Source organism: Ranitomeya imitator, chromosome 4, assembly GCF_032444005.1.
Source record: "Ranitomeya imitator isolate aRanImi1 chromosome 4, aRanImi1.pri, whole genome shotgun sequence".
NCBI lineage: Eukaryota > Metazoa > Chordata > Amphibia > Anura > Dendrobatidae > Ranitomeya > Ranitomeya imitator.
Window position 1 is genome coordinate 163,444,641 of NC_091285.1, and position 22,009 is coordinate 163,466,649.

General features: G+C 42.7%; 1 protein-coding gene across 1 annotated transcript in view; it reads left to right on the forward strand.

The window, feature by feature from the left end:
* STK32A (serine/threonine kinase 32A) overlaps positions 1–22,009 on the forward strand; it is a 363,613-nt gene that overhangs the window by 320,321 nt on the left and 21,283 nt on the right. The window contains exons 8-11 of the mRNA XM_069764076.1: positions 6,376–6,473; positions 10,097–10,213; positions 18,470–18,595; positions 20,140–20,268. Coding sequence (XP_069620177.1) covers positions 6,376–6,473; positions 10,097–10,213; positions 18,470–18,595; positions 20,140–20,268 — 470 coding nt within the window. The remainder of the gene's footprint in view (positions 1–6,375; positions 6,474–10,096; positions 10,214–18,469; positions 18,596–20,139; positions 20,269–22,009) is intronic.

Here is a 22,009-nt window from a genome sequence, read left to right on the forward strand (position 1 = left end):
TAACCCTCATTTAACTGTTTATCTCCCTGCTTAGAGCATCCCCTGTTAAACTAAAACTGTTAACCCTTGTTCTGCCTCTCTAAGTCTAAGTTCACATTTGCGTTGTGCGCCGCAGCGTCGTCGCCGCAACGCACAATGCAAACAAAAACGCAGCAAAACGCATGCACATGCGGCCCCATGCGGCGCCAATGTTAAAGATAGGGCCGCACGACGCATGCGTTTTTTAAAAGGTCGGCGCCGCACAAAAAATCCAACATGTTGCGTTTGCCGCGCCCAGACAGGTGCGCCCTAACGCCGCATGCGGCGTAAAACGCAACACAACGCATGCACATGCGGCCCCATGCGGCGCCAATGTTAAAGATAGGGCCGCACGACGCATGCGTTTTGTTGCGGCGGCGACGCTGCGGCGCAAACCGCAAATGTGAACGTACATTTAGCGTCACTGCATCCCGCAACCCGCTTGCAATTGGCATAGTCAGCAGGATTCAGTCCACGAGCACAGAGACATCAGACCAAGTGGCCATGGGTGCCCCAAGGGTCAGCTTGCCATTGGGGGCCATGCTCGGCAATCTACCAGAATTCACCAGGAGCAATTCACTGCTGTGGGACTGGACTGAGCGGGTCAAGGGGATGCTGAGAATGCACCCTTTGACCCCTGCGAAGCAGGCAGAGATTGCTGTGATGGCCCTGGATGGAGAAGCCAGATGTTCCATAATGTTTCGGCCCCCACATAAACGGAACACTTTTACGAAGATGTTGCAGATATTAGAGGAGATGCATGGGGATCCCACAGATATTGGGGAATTGCGCATGCACTTCTTCAATCGTGTGCAGAGTAAAGGGGAGTCCATGACCCAGTATATGAATGCCTTGCAAGAGATCCACACAGCAATCGCTAAGCGAAATGATGTGGGTGGGAGGCCCCCTGATGTGATCTTGAGAAACCAACTGAGAGCCGGTCTTAGAAGCCTACTGCTTAAGCAGGCCCTGTGACAGTGCTTGCACGTTAATCCCCGCATGTCTTTCCTAGAAGTTGGGGCAGAGGCGCGCGTGCGTAAGCAAGAGCAGGGGACGGCAGCATCGGCAGGGAAGGTCCGGAGTGGGGAGGTGCCTGCTTCAACTGAAGCTGAGCCAGGCTGGGTCAGAGAAATCCAGAAGGAGATACAAGGAATGCGGGAAGAGTGGTCTGACTTCAGAAAAACGGGTGGAATTCCAGATTGAGCCAACCATAGCAGACCAGATATGCCCCGGACTCCTTGTTGCTCGGACCTTGGCCACTGTTCATGATGGTAATGTACTGGTGCGGTGTTTCAACCTAGGGTAAGACAGTTTGACCCTTTCATCCAGGAATGAGCTGGCACAGGTGCTTGGCATGCCTGAAGAACTGGTGCCGCCAGATACTGTCCAATTAGCAGTGAAACCAGGAGATCCATGGACTATAGGTATTACCATGGCCCCAGAGCATCTGCCTCGAAGCACAAGAGAGGGGCACCGGAACTTGGAACAGATGCGGACTGAACTGTCGGGACTCTCCCCACCACAAGTGCAACAGGTGGAGGCCATGCTGGTGTGCTACCAGGATGTCTTCGCCCATCATGAGGATGACTTCGGGTGTACCACTGCCATAACCCACGAGATACCTACAAGAAGTACCGCCCCGATTTGAGAAAGATACTGCCAGATTCCGCCTCAGATGTATCAAGAGGTGAAAGAAATGTTATCCCACATGCTGCAGAGTGAAGTTATTTGGGAGAGTCAAAGCCTGTGGGCCGCCGCCATCATGCTAGTATGAAAAAAAGATGGGACCCTGCGCTTCTGTGTCGACTACCTGCGAATGAATGTCTGTACGTTACGAGATTCATATCCCCTGCCCAGGATTGAAGAATCCTTGTCTGCTTTAGGAAAAGTGAAATGCTTTTCATCCCTAGATCTGACCAGCGGATATTGGCTGGTGCCCATGGCCGAACATGATCAGCCGAAGACAGTGTTCATGCTGCCTATGTTATTATTTGATTTCAATCGAATGCCCTTTCAACGCCTGATAGAGAGGTGATTGGGGGATCTGAACTTTGAAGCAACGCTTATCTATCTGGATGATATCATAGTCTATGCAGCTACCTTTGAAGAACATCTCCAGTGGCTAGAGCAAGTGTTGAGTCGACTACAAAAATATTCTCTGAAAGCCCCAAAAGTGTCACCTCTTCTGCAAACAGATTAAGTATCTGGGACAAGTCGTATCTGCTGATGGGGTGAGGCCTACCCATGAGAAGATAGCAACAGTGCAGGACTGGCCCACCCCGAAGACAGTGAAGGATGTGCGGGCTTTTCTGGGGCTAACTGGATATTACTGGAGGTTCTAGAAAAGCTTCACTCGCATCGCTAATCCGTTGCTAGAGCTGCTCAAAGGAGTACCATCTGGGTCAAAGAATTGAACTATCCAGTGGGGGAGCAGCCATGAGGAAGCCTTCCGGGCTTTGAAGATGGCCCTCACAGAAGCTCCAATACTAGCCTATGCCGACTTCTCGCAACCCTTCATTTTACACACCGACGGAAGTCTCCATGGTCTGGGGCCATGCTCTTTCAAGTGCAAGATGGGAAAGAGTGAGCTGCTGGCGCTGGTATGGGCGATGACTGAAAAGTTTGCTGAATACCTGTCAGGGTCCGAAGTCTTGGTGCGCACCGACCACAACCCGTTGGCTCATCTGGAAAATGCCAAACTGGGAGCCCTGGAACAAAGATGGGTGGTCCGCATGGCGAAATACCGGTACAAGATTGCGTATCAGAAAGGAGCTGAGAATACACAAGCTGATGCCTTATCCAGAGTGACACATGAGCGCTCGTGCCATGATCGGGATGAAGAAATGGAGGCAGAAGAGATTCCGGGCATCCGGGACTTCACCAGGTTATTGGTGACGATGCAGGGACAGATCGGCGAGGTGTCCAGGGAACAGGTGTTAGGACGATCTCGAGATGATTGGGTGCAGCTGCAACAGGAAGACACAGAACTTGCCCAGCTGAGACAGTGGGTAGCATTGAAGCAGGCACCTAGCCGAGATGAAAGAGGTGCTCTGTCCCCTGGGGCTTTGCAGATTCTCAGACAATGGGAGAGGCTCCAATTGAAGGATGGCCTGCTGTATAGGAAAGTGCAGTTGGTGGATGAGTTGGGAGTCGCTTGGCAGGTGGTGCTCCCTGAGAATGTAATCCGCATAGTGGCCACAGAGGCTCATGAAAGGGGAGCTCACTTTGGTCCAGAGAAGACATTCCAGTGGCTACAGAAGCTGGTCTATCACCCCCACTTGAAGACTGCGGTAGAAAAGGCCTGTCAGCAATGCCGAAGCTGTGAGCTAGCCAAGACCCCAGAGCAAAGAGCTCCCACCCAGACCATCGTGACCTCTGCCCCTTAGAAATGTTGATGATCAACTATTTGACCGTGGGTCCCGCTCACCATGGTTATTGTCTGGTGATGACTGACCACTTCACCAAGTTTGCAGTGGTTACCCCAACCCGAGATCAGACCGCCGGGTTGGCTACCCAGGCTATCTGTCAAAACTTTATCTGGGTGTACGGTTGCCTGAAGCGAATTCATTCAGATCAAGGCCAAGTGATGGCACCGTCTATCACAAATTGAGAAGTCAAGAATGACGCTATGTCGCCCTCAGGGGAATGGAGCCTGTGAACGCTTTAACCATACACTGATTCAAATGCTGAGAACATTGGCGGAAGACCAGAAAGTCCATTGGCCTGAGTATGTGGCTGAATTGGTCTGTGTACACAACAACCGGGTGCACCGGACTACAGGATATACTCCGTACACTCTGATTGGGAGGAAGGGACGAGAGATCACCGAGTTGGAGCTGGACCCAGAAGAGGACTACCCTCGGACGGGGGTGTCTTCTTGGGTCTGAAAACATAGACATCGGTTGCAGACTCTTCATCGGCTGGTTCCGACTGAGTTGCGAGAACTTGAACACCGTGAAGAACCACCCCTCTGAGGGGCAGCTCTTAAAGCAGGGGATCGAGTGCTGGTCCGAGACAAGAGGCCACGGGGCAAGCTGTACTACCGGTGGGAGAAAACCCCATATCGAGTGAAATGTTGGCTTGACAATGCTGGTCTGGTGTATGAGATTCGACCAGAGGGAGAAGAAGGGGCGCCTACCCGAATAGTTCACCACAACATGTTGCGTACCTCCCTGTTAAGGGACCCTGATGAAGAAAAGAGATGATCTGACCTTAGCTAGGTGCTTAGTCATCCTGCTCCTGACTACGAAGAGGATGAACCTTTTACACCTTCCTCAGACTCAGAAACTCCAGAGATGGCTGTTCCCTGGGAACTGAGCATCCACAAACCTTCCACTATTCAGCCTGACTCCACAACTAAACCTTACCTACGTCGTATTGAACGGACCACCGCGGGAATACCCCCTACCCGCTATGAGCAGGACCAGTTTGACAGTGGATTGTGCAAGAAATGGAAGAGTGGCAACGTTCACTGCAAGAACTCTCACCCATGGAATGGCGAGCTAAAGGAGAGGGGGAGTGTAAGGAGAAGCACCGGACCGTGGGCACTTGTACCACGCCAGGTCCAGAACTGCTGCATCCCCTGCTGTCCGGGGGAAGGCATAAGGGCCCGGACAGAACCCCTGACTCAGAAGCAGGGGGCATACACAAGCAAAAGGAGTTAGTTTTGGCGCAGACAGGCAGCGTGCAGCAAGCTGAGGGGTGTGCTCCATTACCTTAGCACCCACGCCGCGTCGGTCTGCACCTGTCAGCTCCGGCCACCACCCAAGTGACTGTCAGAAACCAAGGTGCTGGGTGCCCTGCTTCTGCGTAACTGAGAGATACCGTGTGCCTCATGGCTGGGTGTACAGTGCACGGGCGACCTAGGAAGAGCTGATAAGTAGACAAACTTCTGCAGCTTACCTGGCCCATTGCTGCTGATCACCTCACGTTGGACCCTGCAAGTGTTACTGCCCTTCTCATCGCGGCCGCGTCAACGTGTGGACTAGGGGCTCAGCGGAAGGTACCGGAGACTGACCGCTGCCGCCAGAAGATGGACTGTTGTTTGCGGGACCCCACTGGAACAGCACTGAGACGGCCATTATTGGCGCTGCTGCCCTCCAAGCTTCAGCATAAAACTGAGAAGCCTTTGACACGATAAGTGATTTAAGGAAATGCCATTATATTGTTTATTGCTCAATTCACTCTACCTATTGCCTACCCTTGTACTGTTTAACCCTCATTTAACTGTTTTTCTCCCTGCGTGGAGTATCCCCTGTTAAATTAAAACTGCTAATCCTTGCTCTGCCTCTCTTGCGTCACTGCATCCTGCCACCTGCTTACAGCTACATGAACAGGGGACTGGTGGTCATGACGTCATGTTTTCTGGTGCTGTGGAAATGGCTGGAGTAGAAGCACAGAAGTAAAGTCAAGGGCAGAGTCTTGGAGTAATGTTGACTTCTTTCATTTGGAAGCATCCCCTCCCACATTAAACCATACATAAAACTGTAAAGGCCCCTTCACATTAAGCGACGCTGCAGCGATACCGACAACGATCCGGATCGCTGCAGCGTCGCTGTTTGGTCGCTGGAGAGCTGTCACACAGACCGCTCTCCAGCGACCAACGATGCCGGTAACCAGGGTAAACATCGGGTAACTAAGCGCAGGGCCGCGCGTAGTAACCCGATGTTTACCCTGGTTACCATCCTAAAAGTAAAAAAAAACAAACACTACATACTTACCTACCGCTGTCTGTCCTCCAGCGCTGCGCTCTGGTTCTCTGCTCTCCTCCTGTACTGGCTGTGAGCCGGAAAGCAGAGCGGTGACGTCACCGCTCTGCTTTCCAGCTCACAGACAGTACAGGAGGAGTGCAGAGCACAGCGCTGGAGGACAGATGGCTGTAGGTAAGTATGTACTGTTTGTTTTTTTTTACTTTTAGCATGGTAACCAGGGTAAACATCGGGTTACTAAGCGCGGCCCTGCGCTTAGTTACCCGATGTTTACCCTGGTTACCAGTGAAGACATCGCTGGATCGGTGTCACACACGCCGATCCAGCGATGTCAGCAGGAGTCCAGCGACGAAATAAAGTTCTGGACTTTCTTCAGCGACCAACGATCTCCCAGCAGGGGCCTGATCGTTGGTCGCTGTCACACATAACGATTTCATTAACGATATCGTTGCTACGTCACAAATAGCAATGATATCGTTAACAATATCGTTATGTGTGAAGGTACCTTAAGAGACATGGCCTGGCATCATAGTGAGACTACTGCACGTCTGCACCAGCAGGCAACATGTGCCTTTTTAATGCTATAAAATTGCCAATTCTAGAAATATTTTCTGATATCTACAAAGGTATTTTTTTAATGATTTTGCAGCTCCAGAAATGTTCTACCCAAGAGGTCAAATCAGTTATTCTTATGCTGTTGACTGGTGGTCCTTAGGCGTTACAGCGTATGAACTTCTGCGAGGCAGGGTATGTGCTTTATCTCTTCCTTCTACGTGTATAAATTCTTATATTGTTTGTTGAGCTTATTATATTATTATGCACAATGTGATTACTGCCATGGTAGCTACGAAGAAGATGCATAGACAGAGATGCTTTCATCAGAAGACAATTAGCATTTTTACCAAGAAAGTATATTTTTAGATTCTGAGAAATGACTCTATACATTTTTATTAGCTATGCATTAGCTACTGAAACCCTAAGTTATCCATTGCCTGTTTTATCATGTGAAGACACTGAACAATACCAGAGCGGAGTGTTTGATTAGTCCTTACAAGTAAAGTGCAACCTTTCCAGTAGTTCGCAAACCAAATGTAGGATTTGACAGGCTTATGCAATAAAAAGTAAACAGTTCTCTCATAGATCACTGGCTTTTCCTTTACAAAATATTCATCCTTTCTGATGAATCTTGGAAATATTCTTTGTGCTTTTACATATGGCAAATTATATTTATGGACAGTTAGAATTCATTTTGTAATTTTCTTCTAGGTATGCTAAAAAGGTCTGAAATGTATCAGTGTTTTGGATCAGATTTTCGTCAGTGAGTCAGTTTTTACCTGCAGAGATTCAGCAGTTTTTCTTGCATACAAGATAAAACTGATGGAGTTTTCTCAAGCTTTTCCTATTAATTTGTCATTGAAAAACTGGCAACACATGAATGGAATCTGAGAGCGGACATTTTTTTTTTCTACAGTGCTGTCTCTGACTAGATCAATAGCGAACATGTCTCCATAATTTGGTGTGGACCACTCAGTCCACAAAAATAAATGGACATGTGAGCAGCCCCATAGACTATAATAGGTATGAATCCTATCTGTTAAAATTACTGATAAAACTTGTATGTCAAAAACTGACCTCTGTATGACCTTCTATACTCTGTCAGATTGAAAATTGTAAATAAAATACAGTCATGGACAAAATTGTTGGCATCCTTGAAATTGTTCCAGAAAATGAAGTATTTCTCCCAGAAAATTATTGAAATTACACCTGTTTTGTTGTACACCTGTTTATTGCCTTTGTGTATTAGTACCACACAACAATAAGAGAAGAAAAAAAGGCAAATTGAATTAAATTTGACACAAAACCCCCAAAATGGGTCAGACAAAATTGAGCTTGTGATGCTTGTTTAAACTCCACTGTCACAGACAACAGGTCTGGGCCATATGAAAATCACACATGAAACCTGATAAAGAGGGGAGAAGTTGACTCAATCTTTGCATTGTGTGTCTGTGTGTGCCACACTAACCACAGAGAACTGTAAGAGTAGGAGAGAACTGTCTGAGGACTAGAGAACCAAAGTTGTTGAAAAATATCAATAATTTCAAGGATGCAAGTCCATCTCTAGATATCTTGATGTTCTTTTGTCTACAGTGTGCAACATAATCAATAAGTTTACAATGTATGGAATCACATCTAATCTCCCTGGACATGGACGGCAAATAAAAATTGATGAAAGGTTGCAATGCAGGATAGTCCAGATGGTTGATAAGCAGCCCCAATCAAGTTCCAAAGAAATTAAAGCAGTTCTGCAGACTCAGGGTGTATCAGTGTCAGCACAAACTATCCACTGACATTTGAATGAAATGAAATGCTATGGCAGGAGACCCAGGAGGACCCCACTGCTGACACACACATAAATAAGCCAGACTGCAGTTTGGTAAAATGTATATGAATAAGCCAAAATCCTTCTGGGAAAGCATCTTGTAGACAGATGAGACCAAGATAGAGCTTTTGGTAGAGCACATAATTCTACTATTTACTGAAAACAGAATGAGGCCTACAAAGAAAATAACACAGTACCTACAGTCAAATATGGCGTAAGTCCAAAGATGGTTTGGAGTTTTTTTTCTGCCCCTGGCACCGGGTGCCTTGATGATGTGCAAGACATCATGAAATCTGAAGATTACCAAAGGATTTTGGTTTGTAGTGCCCAGTGCCAGAAAGCTGGGAGTGTCCTACATCATGGGTCTTCCAGCAGGACAATGACCCAAAACATACTTCAAAAAGCATCCAGAAACAGATGGAAACAAACTGCTGGAGAGTTCTGAAGTGGCCAGCAATGAGTCCGGATCTAAATCCTATTGAAACAGAACCTTTCAGCAGGAATATCCATGTTAAACTAAAGGTATGAGCCGAATGGTGCTGTCATATTGATTTAATACATACCTTTAATGTAAAAAATCTGCAGCCTGCGTTTTGTTAAATCATCATGATAAATTTCCCTTTCATCCGCGCTTAGTGCTTTAGGGCGGGACTTGTAGGCAGGACTATGGGTAGGGTCTTCTCCTCAAATGTTTCAGCCACACCCCACCGTTGCCTCTGTTGCATTCAACATCTTAATTATTTAAATTTTGGGGTGTCGCCATCCTAGCTGTGGGCAGCGCTCTTGTAGATTCAGCTGGTGGCCCTCTTCATGAAAATAGCATCTGCGTATGAGCAGATCGACCTCCGGCGATCTTTAGGAAAATGGTGCTGAGGCGGCGCATGTATGGAATGAGGTCTCAGCTTGTCATTGAGGTGTATCTGGGCATTTGCCGGTGCCATTTTCATGAAGACCACCACCAGCTAGATCTGCGAGAGAACCGCCACAGCTAGAACGGTGCCAGCCTACAATTTAAACAACCAAGATGTTGAATGCAACAGAGGCAGTGGAGGGGTCTTGGCTGAGCCTTCTGAGCCAAAGACCTTATCCACAGTCCCACCTCGAAGTCCTGCCCAGAAGAACGAAGCACTGATGAAACCGAAATTTAACATGATGATTTAACATAAACCAGGCTGCCAATTTTTACAATAAGGATATGTATTAAATCAGTATGACAGTGCCATTTTATCCTTACCTTTAGTTTAACATGTATATTCCTGCTGACAAGTTCCCTTTAACACCTGTGGAGAGATTTTAATATTGCTGTTGGGAGAAAGCACCTTTCAAATATGAGAGGCCTGGAGCAGTTTGCAAAAGAAGAGTGGTCCAAAATTCCAGTTGAGAGGTGGTCCAGTTTATCTTTATTCCAGTTACTTATTCCAAAGGTTGTGCAGCCAAATATTAAATTGAGGGTGCCAACAATTTTTTCCAGTCCATTTTTGGGGGTTTGGTTGAAATTGTGTCCAATTTACCCTTTTTTTCTGTTTTTTTTCAATGTTATTTCAATATACACAAAGGAAATAGACGTGTGTAATTGCAATAATTTTCTGGGAGAATTTCAAGAGTGCCAACACTTTCAGCCATGACTGTGTAGACTAATACCCTAGTGGTCAAAAGACTCCATGGACTAAAATTTGTGTATTATATGCATTAAAGAGATGCAGAACTAATAAACTATGAATACAAATATACCAAAAACAATAAAAAAAACATAGATTTCGCAAAGTGCTGAAATGATAGCACAGCCATTATAAAATATTACAGCTCATATCTACACTATTGTACATGTACAATATAATATTTTATCCCACATTGAGTGGATATGATTCTGCATCATGTCCACTCACAATATTGCATATTCATAATCCTAAAACCGTGATTTATCATATACTTCAGGGAATAATGTTATTACATTGTAAGAATTATAATTGTGTTTGCTTTTTCTCCCCAGAGACCTTTTCACATTCACTCAAGTAGTGCAGCAACAGATATAGTCCATGTGTTTCATACAGCGACTGTTACTTATCCTCCTGCTTGGTCTAAAGCGACGGTGTCATTAATGTACAAGGTAAGATATGGCCAAGTCTAAGCTATCACCAATTCTAATAATTCAGTTGAATGTGAGATATAATGCAACCTCTTCGTCTCCTCCTTCAAATTCTTACCTCGTCGGTAGAAAGTATGCCAGGAGAGCCTACAAGATCAATCTTAAAAGGTTCCCTTTTGAGCTTGAAGGGACATATTGCATTATTTCGGACATTACAAGGTTTTCCTTTACCCAGGGTCAATTTCATACATGTTTCTGCCCTATTTGTGCATTACTGTGCTCTAACCAAGGTAGATGAAAAGAAGTCAAGATGACCTTAATTATTTGTAGAGGAAAAGCATTTTCATTATTGTTATAAAAAAGCATACTTTATCAATAATAGTGAAACCCTAGAATGCATGACCACCATGTAAAAACATTGTTAAAATGTAAAGGGAATCCATGACAGAAGGGTTACATTCACGGAACCAAATACAGAGCTGCATGGCCACAATTAGTTACCCATGTGGGTAGCACTGGGCATGGAAATTTACGGAGAATTGGTGCACTTGCTGGAATTGGACTGCTAGCTGTGAACTTGAAGTTTCATTTACATAAAGCTCTAAAGTTGATTTTCTTAGCCATCCAAAATGTATTTGTGACAAGCACTGCATACTTTATATTGTCTCTTACTACTCTAAGCACTTGAATTGGTTTTGTAACTGTGTAAGACAGATAAGGCATTTTCCTTTTTGCACTGTATGTTTCTATATGCCATTGTATTTTATTGCCAGGTCACAGCACTGCCAGAGGGAGATGATTACCTGTGAGATTTGTGTGTTTCCAGCACTTTCATGGAATTATGCTTAGTGCACTTGTCTATGTTTAATTGTATGGAGGAAAGAAGAAAATCGTTCCAGCTCCAAATAGTAAAATCCAAATTCCAACTTTATTTCGCCAATGTAAAAACAACGGTGGACATATGCTCTACATGTGCATATCAGGACACGAGCTGCATGAACTTAAAGAAATGGATGATCTTGTGATAAAGATGTCAGATAAAGGTGGATTGGTGGTTGTATTAAATTCTACAGATTATTGTTCTAAAATCATGGAATTGCTTTCTGATACACTAGTGTATGACAAACTGAGTTGTGACCCTTCGGTTAAGTTCAAAGAAAAGGTGGACAAAATTATTGAGGAAGGGCATAGCATTGGTGTATTATCTGTGAAACAAAAGGAGTATATGATTGTAGACAATCCTGTGTGCCCAATCCTTCATGGTCTCCCCAAAGTCCATAAGAGCGATGTGATTCCACCCATGAGGCCAATAGTTTCAGGCATTGGCTCAGCAAATGAGCACCTGTGTGAATGGGTGGACTCAGTATTGCAGCCTCTGGTACGTAGAATTCCTGGCTATCTGAGAGATTCCAAAGAGGTATTAAAAGTCTTTTCCGACAAAGTATGGTTGCCCAACTATTCATGGCTATGTTGCGATGTCATTTCATTATACACATGTATTCCACATAAATTGGCTATGTGTGCTATTCAATTTCATTTGGATCATTTCAGTAATTATTCGTTTGATTTGAAAAATTTTATTTTACAGGCAATTTTTTTTCTGATGACACATAATTTTTTTTCTTTCAATGGTAATTTTTTTTTGCAAAAATCAGGCGTGGCCATGGGCGCTAAATTTTCACCGTCTCTAGCCAACCTCGTTATGGCCTTTTGGGAGTACGAATTTATTTTTTCAGCATCAAATCCTTTTTTGTCATGTTTGATATGGTATGGCAGATATATTGATGACCTACTAATGATTTGGGGGTCAGATGTATCTGCCATACCGAAATTTATCGAATATTTAAATTCTAACCAATACAACATTCGTTTTTCATATAGGCAAGATCCGGTTCATATTCAATTTTTGGATTTAAAATTAAAGGGTATAAGTAATTGTTTCATCTCCACTAGCACACACCATAAATCGTTAAGTGGAAATACTATACTACATGCTAGTAGCGGCCACCCCAGACACACCATCCGGTCTGTGCCGGTTGGTGAGTTTGTTAGAATCAAACGTAATTGTAGCGATCAGCGTGATTTAAACGCGGAGATAGATTTGGTTTCTAGCAAATTGAAACGTCGCAACTATCCAGATTGGACGCTTAAAAGAGCTAAAAAGATTCTTGATAACAAAAATCGTGAAGATCTCATTGCACGGAAGGAAAATAAAATATTAACACCGACATCTCCTACATATAGAAAGCCCTATGTGTGCTTTCAATTCAGCCAACAATTTTATCAAATTAAAGGGATCATAAATAAATTCCTTCCCATATTATATGAGGATGTAAATTTAGCAGAAATTTTGAAAACTGGTGTTAACGCTGTTGCAAGAAAAGCACCGTCTATAGGCAACAGAGTCTCACCGAGTTTATTTTGTACGGATAAGAAAAGAAATAAAACATGGTTAGAGTGCAATGGTTTTTTCAAGTGCGGTACTAATAACTGTAAAACATGCGCACATGCTATTATCACCAAAAAATTCTCTAATCACAATAACACGCAATGTTTTAATATCAAGCAGTATATTAACTGCAATACCAAATGTGTTATTTACAAAATCGATTGCATTGCATGTCAGCTGTCTTATGTTGGCTGTACTTCACGAAAGTTGAAAATTCGTATCAATGAACATCTTTATGATATAGGTTATACGGGTGAATCTACACGTACCTTATCAGCGGCTTCCAAACATTTTGTAATTGCTCATGCTCGCAGCACCAAATTTTTTCGGGCATACGGGATCGAACGTGTTAATAAGCCTCTACGGGGTGGAGACACTATTCGTTGCCTCCATACCCGTGAGGCCTTTTGGATTTACCATCTCAACAATCGGTCTCCTACAGGTTTGAATAGACGTAACGAATTAATGTTTCATTATTAGAATGTGTTTATATATGTTGTTGTTATGTTTTTTATCACAGATTTGTTTTACCACAGTGTGTTTTCATTTATGTTTTGCCACTATTATGTGTATATGTGAAGGACCTTCTACACGGTCAAGTGACCGTTCATTTGAATGCTATTGGTGTATAGGGTCTATATATTGATTGATGACCATTTCACATGTAGCTTTGATAAAGATCCGTGTAGGATCGAAACGCGTCGCTCGTGTCCTGATATGCACATGTAGAGCATATGTCCACCGTTGGTTATACATTGGCGAAATAAAGTTGGAATTTGGATTTTACTATTTGGAGCTGGAACGATTTTCTTCTTTCCTCCATATGATGACCGCGTGGATCAGCGTTGGGTTCCGTGCTCCTGCGGTGGCTACTCGGTGAGCTGGCTTTTTTTCTTCTTTGCTATTCTATGTTTAATTGTCACTTAATTTCTGAGTCATGCTAATGTTTAGAGGTTAAAAGTCGATGACAGACAGACGTTTTAAGGCAAGGCGTCCGTTGCAGAGACCATGAAGAACGAAGCAGAGTTAATGAAGTGTTGAAAGCATGTGAATTTGGAAGATCTGGCATCGTGCCAGTATTTCAGGCTACTGAGGGGAAATTGCCTCTGTGACTGTCCTAGGAGACTGCCGTCATAGAATGTTGCATCAGTGCGAGGTGGTCAAGTTCAACACCAGAGACCACTGTACTGGAGTAATGATTGGCAGCTAGAAGGTAAATGGTAGTGGCCTCAAACATGAGAGCCAAGTGATCACTGTAAGGCTGGTAGTAGAAAGAAACCCATGAGAGGACAATGGTCACGAATGTGTTACGCTAACCAGGGAGATCTGGGAGTAGAAGATTGCTGTGTATTGTGAATCCAGATCTTCCATTTAACCTGTGTATTTGGATATCATATTAAATGAACTTGGTTTCCTTTGGTTCTGAGTTAGGCTAACGACCATTGACATGCTGGTCAGAAACATGCAGCTCCATTTCAGCCACTTCTGGTCTGGTCATTAACGCTTCCTATAAAACCTGGCCAGACCTTCTGTTCTGCCAGTGAAAGCTATGCTTCCTTGTTCTTAGGGGACAATGTGCTAAATAGGAGATTGTTGTTGCTATTGGATATTCGACTTCCTGGGTGGTGTGCTAAAACTATGTAATTGAAATTTGGCATTGGAGTTGTGGTGTTCTGTAGTTTGCTGTTGTACATATGTATTTTAACTCCGTTCCGTTCCGTTTTCCCATTTATTTTATTCTCCCCAGTCCAAATCTTTTCTCTATTGTCGGTTAGTGCTTTTGTATGATAGAGGTTTTCTGTTATCTCTGTTTTGTCTTTGTATCTGGTTTACCTTTCATTTCTTTCCGATGCTTTATGGGGTGGGGGAGGGGACAGATTAGCATTTTTACAGGAGCATAGTTAGGTCGGAGACTGGGTCCCCTCTACCTTCTAGAGTGCCCCGGGACAGGGATAGGTAGGGTCCCAGCTCCAGGGACAGTTTGAGGCTTCTCTTCCTAACTGAAGACCTTCACAGTGTGACAACTACCTTCATACTGAGTGACAAGTGGGTTAGAGCATAGTCGAACTGTTGGGTATTGGCAGCGCACTGAGAGAGCCTGAGTTTTGTGAGACTGCCAGAGAAGTAACGAGTATGAGCGTGGGCTCTCCATTAGAGACAGCGGTGATGACAGATTGTGGCAGAGTACAGAAGTTGGAACAAATCCAGGCACACCAGAGAAGTGACAAAGTTGTGTTGTTCTGAAATGTTGCCAGGTGTGCGCTGTGAGTGTGAGGACATGAAGCAAAAATGGAGAGAGAGAATACTGAATAGAGTGCCGCAGTAAACTGCCAATGTGAGAATGAGCATGACAGGAACTGGGGAAGTGGCCTGGAATGTGAGACTGATTGACAAGTTTACTGCATGCAAGTTAAAGACTATGGCCGAGCAGGTATATTATTTGATTAATAGACCACAGTCCTGGCATCCCACTTATTTTTTGGCTTGCCCCATAGTTGTCAGGATAAAATGTGAAGAATATAACTGTACATTAAATAATATGATCCACAATATACTCTCTTTCACAGTTTTCCACTTACATGCTTATGCTGAATCAGCTCGAACATTTAGCCTTATATTAAATAAAGGGAATCTGTCAGCAGGATTGTGCACAGTAACCTACAGATAGTGTCAGTACGGCACCGATATACTGGTTAAAATGACCCACCAATGAAGGGGTTGTATGTAAAACTCCCGATATGCCATAGCATACCGAGCAGAAACGCGTTGGGTTTTTTATGTTAGTGCATGAGCACGTAAAAAATATTTTTAGAATAAATTTAATCTTACACACACAAGCGTAATATTGTTACTCTGGAACCCCACCTGGAGATTGTTCCAGAATCAAGGTCTTTTTGGGATTCCAGTTACAAGAGGGAAGCGCCTCCCAAAAATCTTTTTCCACTATAATGAATATTATATATATTGTAAAAAAAAATTCACCGGTGCTGCAGCATGATTGCATGCGTAATGTGTGTTAAATTGTTTTATTTGATGATTGAAGTAAATTCTTTTTTTTTTAAAAGCCTCCTCTGAGATGCCAGCGGCGCATGCTCAGTAGCAACTATCTGAAAATGCCAATATGCTACTGCTCAGGAGCCATCTTGCTAGAGTAAAATGAAAATTGTCTCCACTAAGATGGAGCCAGCCGCTCCGGAGCGCAGGCGCTGGCGGTGCCATCTTTGAGGAGGTAATTTTTTTCTGTGCGGTCTGGATGCTTGTGTATTTTGGGCATCACGGTAAATGAGGTAGTCAGTCAATGCCCTGAGTTAATGTGCAGGACCTCTTCAGCAAAATATTAGCGTTGGCATAAATGATAATGTACCAGTAGGTAATTTGTAGTAAAACATGTTTTTTTGTCCTTGGGCTTTTCTCGAACAAATTGCTGCAATTTTTCACTGCACGTTTTGTCCATGCAATAATTACAGGGAATACACAAAAGACAGTAACTTATTTTTTTCTATTCATGGCACAACTCTGTAGGTAGGTCATTGTAGTATTTCATATATAGACCACATACAGTATTTGTCTTTCAGGTCAACTATATTAGGCCGACATGGATGGAAATCGCTGGCCTTACACAGCATACTGTAACACAAGGAGAACTATCAGATTCTGCTCTATGCATAGGATCTATTTAGGTTTCACCTGGACCTCTTCTTTATTCTGGACTTTACCCCTCACATAGAACAATTAGTAGAAGAGATTCTTATTCCTGGCTATGTATTTTGTAAGCATTGAAGGATCTGGCTGGTTTTCCATCCAGTGAGCGTTTTCCATCCGCAGCAGTCACACTGACCTGCCGTTGTTACGTTTACAGCAATTTTCATTTAATGTTTCCAGCTCCTTATTCTTCCAGTCATTTTCCTTATGGCTTTTGCTGTGTCTTTTCCTCAGCTGTGTAATTCACATAATCACAAAACAGATTATTTGCTACAATTACCTGGGGAGCCCGGAACATTTACTTGTCCCAACTGCCTGCCTATGTATCATTCACATCAAAGCCGTACAATCTACCTTGTCGCACACTGAAAACACCATTGTTCCCCGCACGTAAACAAGTAAAGCCACAGTATAGATTATCGGTAAAGAAAACAGCATGTGGTTAGATGGATTTTTGTTCATTTTTTTTAGATTTCTCCAAACTAAAATTTAAAAAAACGTACAGTGTAATCACCATGTTTTCCTCGGTAATAAAGAATTGTGTGGAGGTGCCGCACTGAAACAAACCGACTCCTGAGCAATGGGCAAAAATGGATAATTTCCTTTTAGATGCAACATGTACATGATTCCAAGAACTCAATTACATCCATATTATTGGATGGCTCAGTAAAGCCTTAGAATTATACCGAACTTTAAAGAACCACCGATAGACCTTTTTGGGGCCTAACAATACTTTACTATGTCTCCAGGTTCAGGTTCAATAGTTTGCTGCCATGTGGCTTTTATCTGGCTGTGTCAGGCATTGCACATATTGAGATGTTCTCCCCTAAAAACAATGCTTTTAATGAAGAATAGCTTCATACATACTACATTCAGTGGAGCATGCTATGTATGGTATAAAACCATTGGTATGCCTATATGAGCAATCTGAGTCCTCAGGAGGTACAGTATAGGCACTCATGCACTTTGCATGCAGGGTTCCATCTGCCTTAAAGTAAACCTGTCATCAGGATTTTGGTAAGTAAACTACTGGCATTGTCAGGTAGGCGCCATTATGCTGATTAAAATGATATCTGAGTTGAAGACATCCATCTTGTGGTTGTTGTTTAATCTTTGCTTGCAGTTTTGAGTTAATGAGATGCTCGTCCTCAGGAGCGGGCCTGTGGGAGGGGCCTTTTTGTGCTCTAGCCTTGTCATTCTTATGGGCTTAAATGACAGGTCACGGAACCTTAAGTGACCTGCCTCCTACTTTAAATACTGTGCCTGCAATTTTATACTGTGATATTAAAAAAACTTTTTATGTCCAACAAAATGGCTCTTCTGGTGTAGTATCTATCGGCAAGCGATGCTCTCAATCTGTGCATGCACCACCCTCTTTGCTCTGAGGACTAGTGCTGGAGCTTTTGTATTTTTCAGTGGTGACAGTTTTGCCTTCTTGTGTGTGTTCCCAGACTGATCTTCGGAACACAGTGGGCGGCACTTGCACAAATCAGATTGAGAGCATTGTTTGACAATAGAAGCTATTGGGCATGGGCCGCAGTCATTTTGTTGGAGCCCAAAAATTTTTTTGAATACCGCAGTATTAAATGCGCAATTGCTGCATTTAAAGTAGGGTGCAGGTCACTAAAGGTTGAGTGACCTGCCATTAAAGCTCATAAGGATGATGATAAGGTCAGAGCACCAAAAAAGGAACCGCCCACAGGTCACCCCGAAGCACTAGAATCTCATTAACTCAAACCTGCAAACAAATATTAAACAAGAACCACAAGACGGATTATTTTCAACTCTAGTATCATTTTAATCAGTGCAACAGTGACAACCTGACAATGCCTATAGTTTACTTAGCAAAATCCTGGTGACCGCTTCGCTTTAAACAAGTTTGTTTCTCTTAGAGGGTGTTGTGCAGACTAGGTTTGGCCAGTATTATTTGGTGCTCATTTTTATAGGAAATTCTCAACATATCAGTTTACTCTGGGTCATATGACTTCATCTAATTCCTTTGGTGAGAGATCCGAAGATACCACCTTCTGCTCTGAAGATAGTCATTGATGAAGTGATCACACATCATTATGTTACTAGTTGCACCCGTACGGAAATCCTATTAATATATGTTTTATGTATTGCAGTTGTTAGACAGAAATCCAGAGGAACGCTTTTCATGCCTCACTGACATCCAGAACTTTCCTAGTTTATCAGATATTAACTGGGATGCAGTACTGCAGAAAAAAATGATTCCAGAATTTACACCTACGGTAAGATCAGAGTTTACAGTGGTGATCATAATGCTACTACGGCAATATTCCTGATCAGAGCCATTTAAAAATTGGTTCTTTATGGTTTCAGCATTTTATACATGTTCAGACATACTTAACTTCTTACAACATACTGTGAAATATGAAACGACAAAGATGGGCATCACTCAGTATCAACCTACATCATATCATAAGTAACAACTTAGGAAGAAAGGAAGTATCCAAGCAAGGGAGATACTTTGGTTAATCCCTTGTTTGGGTACTTCCTTTCTTCCTTTTTAGTTTTTACTATGGGATATAATATCATATGATTTTGGACTTGACTATTATTATCTATTTTAGTGCCTCCATGTTGCTGTGCAGAGATTTATACATATCTACTGGGTTGTCATGTTTAATTGTTTTCCATCATGACGTTATATGGTGTTTAATAATATTTATTGTCCTGTATCTCTGGGTGTGCAACTTTTTCTGTCATACTGCTGAACTATCATGCCTATTATTTTAGGTAATTTATGTTTAGAATGCAATAGAGTAAAGCCTGCTCATAAACATAGAGGCCTGAATTTATCAGCACTGGCAACTTGTCTCGCCGGTCTTGATGAGAGGCGTGTTGGAATCAGATGCTCCTGATTTATTAAGAGCCGCACCTTCTTAAAGAATCTGAAGTGTCTGATGAGTGCCTCCATGCATCTCGACACAAATCTTACCACAGTCAGCGACAGAAGTAAGATTTCTGGAGTGAGGAACACCACAATCTGTTTGGCATCATACAAGCTGTGGAGTCACGTCCCAACTCAACCCATTTTGGTAGAGCTCAATAAAATTGGCCAATGTGAAAAGGTGCAAAATTTCTGCACAACTCTAAGCTGTGTAAAACTTTTGTGACTTTTTAAAGTGATTTAAAGGGTATATCCGGGGCTTAAAAAAAATGTGCCTAAGCACTAACAGGCACGTAGTTGCTACCTACCTGCCTGCTGTGGCTGGCGCCGTTCTCCGCTGGCACAGAGCTGTCACAAACTTCCCCTGATGTTATGCCAACAGAAAGGCAGTTTATTTTCCTGTTGACAGGGTGGGACTACTGGTGTCATGTTGATTGATAGTTGCCTACCCTCTGCCTAATTGGGGAAAGCTGGCTGTCAATCAGCATGACACTAGTAGTCCCGCCCTGTCAACATGAAGAGAAATTGCTCCTAAGGAAGTAGCTGAATCTCTGGGAGGAGCGGTCATTGATCATCGCAGGGTTCAACAGAGAGGTAGTTGCCTCTGTTGGCAGCTACATGGCTGTTAATGCTCAGGCATATTATTTTTTTTTAAGTTCCGGATATCCTCTCTAATTTACAATTCTGGCGTAGTCTCTTTTATGAATCGGGGCCCTAGGTATTTAAGATATAAATTATTACTCTAAATTATCAGAGATTTTTCATACTAGCAGCATATGCCACAGTGATGATCAGCATGGGTCTGATATCTGGTACTACCATCAATAGAATGAAGGCTAACATTGCAAATTATTAATTGTCTTTTATCTGTTATATAACCAGAAAGGACGACTGAACTGTGATCCAACATTTGAACTTGAAGAGATGATAATAGAATCAAAGCCTTTGCACAAGAAAAAAAAGAGACTGGCCAAAAAAGTGAAGGATAATGGAAAAAGTCGTACAAAAACGGTAAGAGAAAAAAAAACTGTTTTCTAGGAATATGTTTAACAGAATAAAGGTGGCTTGAGCCCCTAATAACAAAATCTAGGTTTCTGAAACACATGAGCCATGATGCACATTCATTAGTAATTACACGAGGGTGTTTTTGCCGGTTGTCTTTGCGATAACTGCACAAACCATACTTACCACTAATTACAGTTTGCAGTAAATATCAGCAGGTTTTTTTCTGCATGACTTTTTACAGATGTCTGATTCAGTTTGGCAGCTACATTAGGGGCCAGGTTCCAATATGGAGACATTGATGAATGGGACAAGTAAATTACATTGGGCACACTTAAATTCCTGAAGATAGATATGAAGCCACTTAACTTAAGTGCTTTTTAATTCTATTCCATAAGCAAAACATTAATTACTTTGTAAATGATCAGCAAAAGATAATCAATTACCAGTTTACCATTCTATTATTAATTGAAAGTGGCTTTCCTTCACAATGACTTATGAATTACATATCCAGTTTTGTTAATGGTGAAGATTGCAAGCTTACCGACTTGTCACTTTCCATTTCTCCAGTCACTACCCATACACTCATAAGACAGACTTGCTTTAGTATATCAGAGTGTGTCAGTTCGGTTTTAATCTCATGGAGCACGTCTGTTTCCATCACTCTGTGCATGTTGCATTATTTTTCTGGTTTAAAAAAGGACATTAACTAATGAATCTTTAAAGCACCACTCCAGTGAGTTTTTTTTAACCCATTAGGGACAGAGCCAATTTTGTACTTGATGACCAAGCCAACTTTTACATTTCTTTTTATGAGGTTATAGCTCTGGAACGCCTCAATGGATCCCAATGATTCTGAGACTTTTTTTTGTGATATATTGTACTTCATGTTAGTGATAAAATTTCTTTGCTATGACTTGACGTTTATTTATGAAGAAAATGGAAATTTGGCAAAAAAATTGAAACTTTATCAATTTTCAAACTTTTAATTTTGGTGCCCTTAAATCATGTCACACAAAATAGTTAATAAATAACATTTCCCACACATCTACGTCACATCAGCACAGTTTTGGAAAAATATTTTTTTTTTGTTAGGAAGTTATAAGCGTTAAAAGTTGACCACTGATTTCCCATTTTTCTAACAACATTTACAAAACCATTTTTTTAGGGACCACCTCACATTTGAAGTCAGTTTGGAGGGGTCAGTCTAACAGAAAACACCCAAAAGTAACACCATTCTAAAGACTGCACTCCTTAAGGTGTGCAAAATCACATTCAAGAAGTTTATTAACCCTTCAGGTGCTTCACGAGAACTAAAGCAATGTGGAAGGAAAAAAATGAACATTTTACTTTTTTCACAAACAAATTACTTTGGAACCAAAGGGTATAAAGAGAAATTGGACCACAAAATTTGTTCTGCAATTTCTCCTGAGTACGCTGATACCCTGTATGTGGAGGAAAGCCACTGTTTTGGTGCATGGCAGGGCTCAGAAGAGAGGGAGCATAGTTTGACTTTTTGAACGGAAAATTGGCTGGAATTAATGGCGGGCACCCTGTTGCGTTTGGAGACCGCCTGATGTACCTAAACAATGGAAACCCCCCCAATTCTAACTCCAACCCTAACACAGCCCTAACCCCAACCTTAACATCAACATACCCCTAACCCTAATCCCAACCCTAACCCCAACACCACAACCCTAACCCCAACACAACCCTAATTCCATCACAACTTTAGCCCCAACACTATCGA